General features: G+C 61.1%; 2 protein-coding genes across 2 annotated transcripts in view, besides 3 other annotated features; one reads left to right on the top strand and one right to left on the bottom strand.

Annotated features, from left to right (window-relative positions):
- The first annotated feature begins 20 nt into the window (after nt 1-20).
- Nucleotides 21-49: a microsatellite.
- A 269-nt stretch (nt 50-318) lies between these two features.
- Nucleotides 319-359: a sequence feature (A-rich).
- Nucleotides 360-595: 236 nt separating this feature from the next.
- Nucleotides 596-627: a microsatellite.
- Nucleotides 628-1,661: 1,034 nt separating this feature from the next.
- Tco025E_01254 (uncharacterized protein) lies at nt 1,662-2,363 on the top strand (the record flags this gene model as incomplete). The annotated part of the gene is made up of 1 exon (XM_029368192.1): nt 1,662-2,363. The coding sequence occupies one exon, from the start codon at nt 1,662-1,664 to the stop codon at nt 2,361-2,363; it is 702 nt and encodes a 233-aa protein (XP_029231599.1).
- Nucleotides 2,364-2,419: 56 nt separating this feature from the next.
- The window catches only part of Tco025E_01255 (uncharacterized protein), a gene marked incomplete at both ends in the record, with an annotated part of 1,242 nt that continues 685 nt past the window's right edge, over nt 2,420-2,976 (bottom strand). The window contains one exon of the mRNA XM_029368193.1: nt 2,420-2,976. This exon is cut by the window's right edge and continues 685 nt beyond it. Within this exon, the coding sequence (XP_029231600.1) occupies nt 2,420-2,976 (557 nt within the window).

A 2,976-nucleotide genomic window follows, 5' to 3' on the forward strand; every position in this document is an offset into this window, starting at 1 on the left:
AACCTAACTATATAATAATACTCTCTCTCTCTCTCTCTCTCTCTCTCTCGCTGCTTCGCAGGTAACACACGGTTCAACAATTTTGATGTGCTGCGGTGGCCACACCCGTCGTGCGTGCAGGGCGGAGAGAAGGAGGCGCGGGGGAGGAGAAACATGCACCGGTCTGCGCAGCGGGGGGAGGGGAGAGGAGGGGACGGCTCGGCCTCCCTGCGGCGGCGCCGCACACACTCACACAAAAAAAACACGGCGGCGCGTCTGCCGTGCCCTCGGCGAAGGCCAACTGCCCAAAACGGCAACAGCCGGGAAAACCCGCGCAGCAAAAATAAAAACGAAAATAAAAAGTAAAAGTAAAAAAAAAACGCCAATCGACGGCGCCACACCGGCCGCCCACGCCGCACCGATCGGCGCGGAGAGCGGGAGAAACGGAAACGATCGGAACCGCGTTCGAGTGCCTGCAGGCGTGAGACCCCAACAGGGCAGCACCGCAGGACGCGTCGTGGGGAGGGGAGGAAGCAACGGTATCGCCCCGAACTCCACGCAAACGGCGTGCGGATTCCTCGGCCACTGCCCTCAGAGAGAAGCAAAACCAAAAGCAAATAATAATAATAACAGTAATAAAAATAATAACGCCCTGAAAGCATACGAGAAGGAAGCAAAGGCGCAGGAAAGTGGGTGGGAGAAGCAGAGGCGACGCAATAGCACGAAGGCGCCCCTCAGGATCTGGCCCCCGCATGCGTTGCCATAAAGAAGGAGGGGCAAAGCCGTGAGGGAATGAGGGCCTGCTTCGCCGCGCCCAACAGCCCACGGCTAAGGAGAAACGAAGAGTTAAAAAGCACCCACAAGCATTTCGTATACCCGCGCCTGTTCTTCTTCCTTTTTTTTACCTCAACCGGACTCTCGTTCTAAACGCAAGCAGTGGCTTTCTGTAGGGCCCGGCAGCCGCGAGGCACACCCTCCGTGCCGAAGGCAGTAGTCGTAGTCGTAGAAGCAGTAGGCAAGGGGCGGAAGCGAGAGCACGAGGAAAAAAAAAAGTAATAATAATAAGACGGGCCCCATCCGCTACCCTGCCGCGCCGCGGTGCCTGAACCCATAAATATATGCATGTATGTATATTTATATTTGCGAATACGCAAGGAAAGAGAGCCCGTGCCCAACATGACGCCCTCTTGTCTGCGTCGCCGCAGCTACTCTCACGCGTCCTCCACACGCACCTAAAGCTGGAGTCGATGCCAAGACAAAAAAAAAAGCACACACGCACACACACGCCTGCAGCTTCCACAGCTGAGACGTGCATGGCTTTGGAGAAGCACATAAGTACACGACGATAACGCAGAGGAAGTGTAGCGTGTTCTTTTTCTTTTTCACTCCACTTCACATTCTTTGAGTTATGCATAGAGTGACGCCCACGCAGCACGGCGGCCTTTGCTGGCTTTTTATACTTCAAATTGAAATACGCCGGGTGCGTGTGCAATGCCTTGCGTACTCGCATCCATCCCGCAGTGGATTGAGCTGGAACGGCACCTGCGTGAAGTTCACGCGGAAGCTGCCTCTTCTTATCCTTCGCTTTGCGGGAAACCCCAGCGTGCAACTCTCCCGTGTCTCCAGCAGGTTCGCCTCGAGGCACGGCACAAAGTAATACGGTGAGGGCTGCGGCCAAAAACATGGCCCGCATTCCCACAGCTCGACGCACCATGAGGCCGCAGCGGTCTGGCGACGGTGCCTCCGGGTCCACTGTGCGAGTGGCGTGCAGCTCCTGCCCGGCGGCGGCGTCGTGGTTCGTCGTGGGCGCGGCCCAAACACCGTCAAAGAAACGGGCGGGGAAGTCGGTGGGGTCCGCCGGCGCGGAGAAGCGCGACGGCGCCCATGACGGCGGTGTGCGAACTGCGCAGCTTCGCGTACGCCTTCTCCAGCAGCGGAGGCCAGACAACCCACTCGGGCCCGCCGGGCTCGCCGGCGCCAAGCGGGGTGCAGCTGTCAGCAATCACATTCGCTCCGCAGCCGTGTTTGCTGAGTGCCACGCGGTGGGCGCCACGCGTTTCCTCCATTCCCTCCCGCAGGAATGGGGAGGCAGTCCCGCCAGGAAGCCACTGCGGCACACGAATGGCAACGCGCACGTGAACCCAGAGTCGTCCGCGTGGCCCGTGACGTGGCACTCGAGGCGAGGTTTGCTACGAGGCTCTGGGAAAATGCGGGCGGGTCGCCCGGCTGCAGGGCAATCCTCGCCGTGTTCGTGTCAATCCCCGCATCCTGCAGAGACTGCGAGAGTAGTGCGTAGAGGGAAACAAAAAATTCACTTCACCGTGAAACACTTTCCTGCGGCAGCAGCAGCCGTGCAAAACACCCCCCTCCGTGCAGCAGCTTGAAAAGAGTCCCAGCACGGCATGTTGTAGCTCATGCATCTTTGCCGCTGCCTCTGTGTTTACATTCTGCAGATGCACGTGCGCCAGCGGGTGGAAGGCCGCCGTAGTGCCGCGGCAGGCGGTGGACGGTGCGTCAAAGCAGAGAAGCGGCACCGTCCCGCGCGCGGGTGGACGACAACGTCGGCCAGCGACCCGCACAGCCCCCGCGAGAGGCGGGCGCGCGCCCAGGCGCACACGTGCACGTCCGCGCCAAACCCCCCCCCCCCACCGTCGCGTGCATCGCTCGGTCCAACGTGGCACGGAACGTGGGCCAGCAACTGCCGTCCTCCGCGCAGTAGCAGTCGCCGTTGCCGGGGAAACGGAAGGCGACGCCGCCGCGTGGGCTCGGGCGGCCAAAAAAAGGCAAACTTGCGTCTCCGCCTCGCAAGCGGCCGCGCATGTGTGAAGTAGTTGGCACCCGCGAAGGCACCGCAGGCGTTTTTTCCGCAGGACTTCGTTGCCTCCGCCGCCGTGGCAGGGCGCCATCGCAGTTGTCTTGCCCTCCCACACGCAGAGCGGGCGGGGCGGCGGCGCACCGCTGCGAGAGGCAGAGGCAAACACGGGCCGGCGGAGGCAC

The sequence above is a fragment of the Trypanosoma conorhini genome (assembly GCF_003719485.1).
Source record: "Trypanosoma conorhini strain 025E chromosome Unknown Tco_14.4_contig_00039, whole genome shotgun sequence".
In the NCBI taxonomy this organism is placed as follows: Eukaryota; Euglenozoa; class Kinetoplastea; order Trypanosomatida; family Trypanosomatidae; genus Trypanosoma; species Trypanosoma conorhini.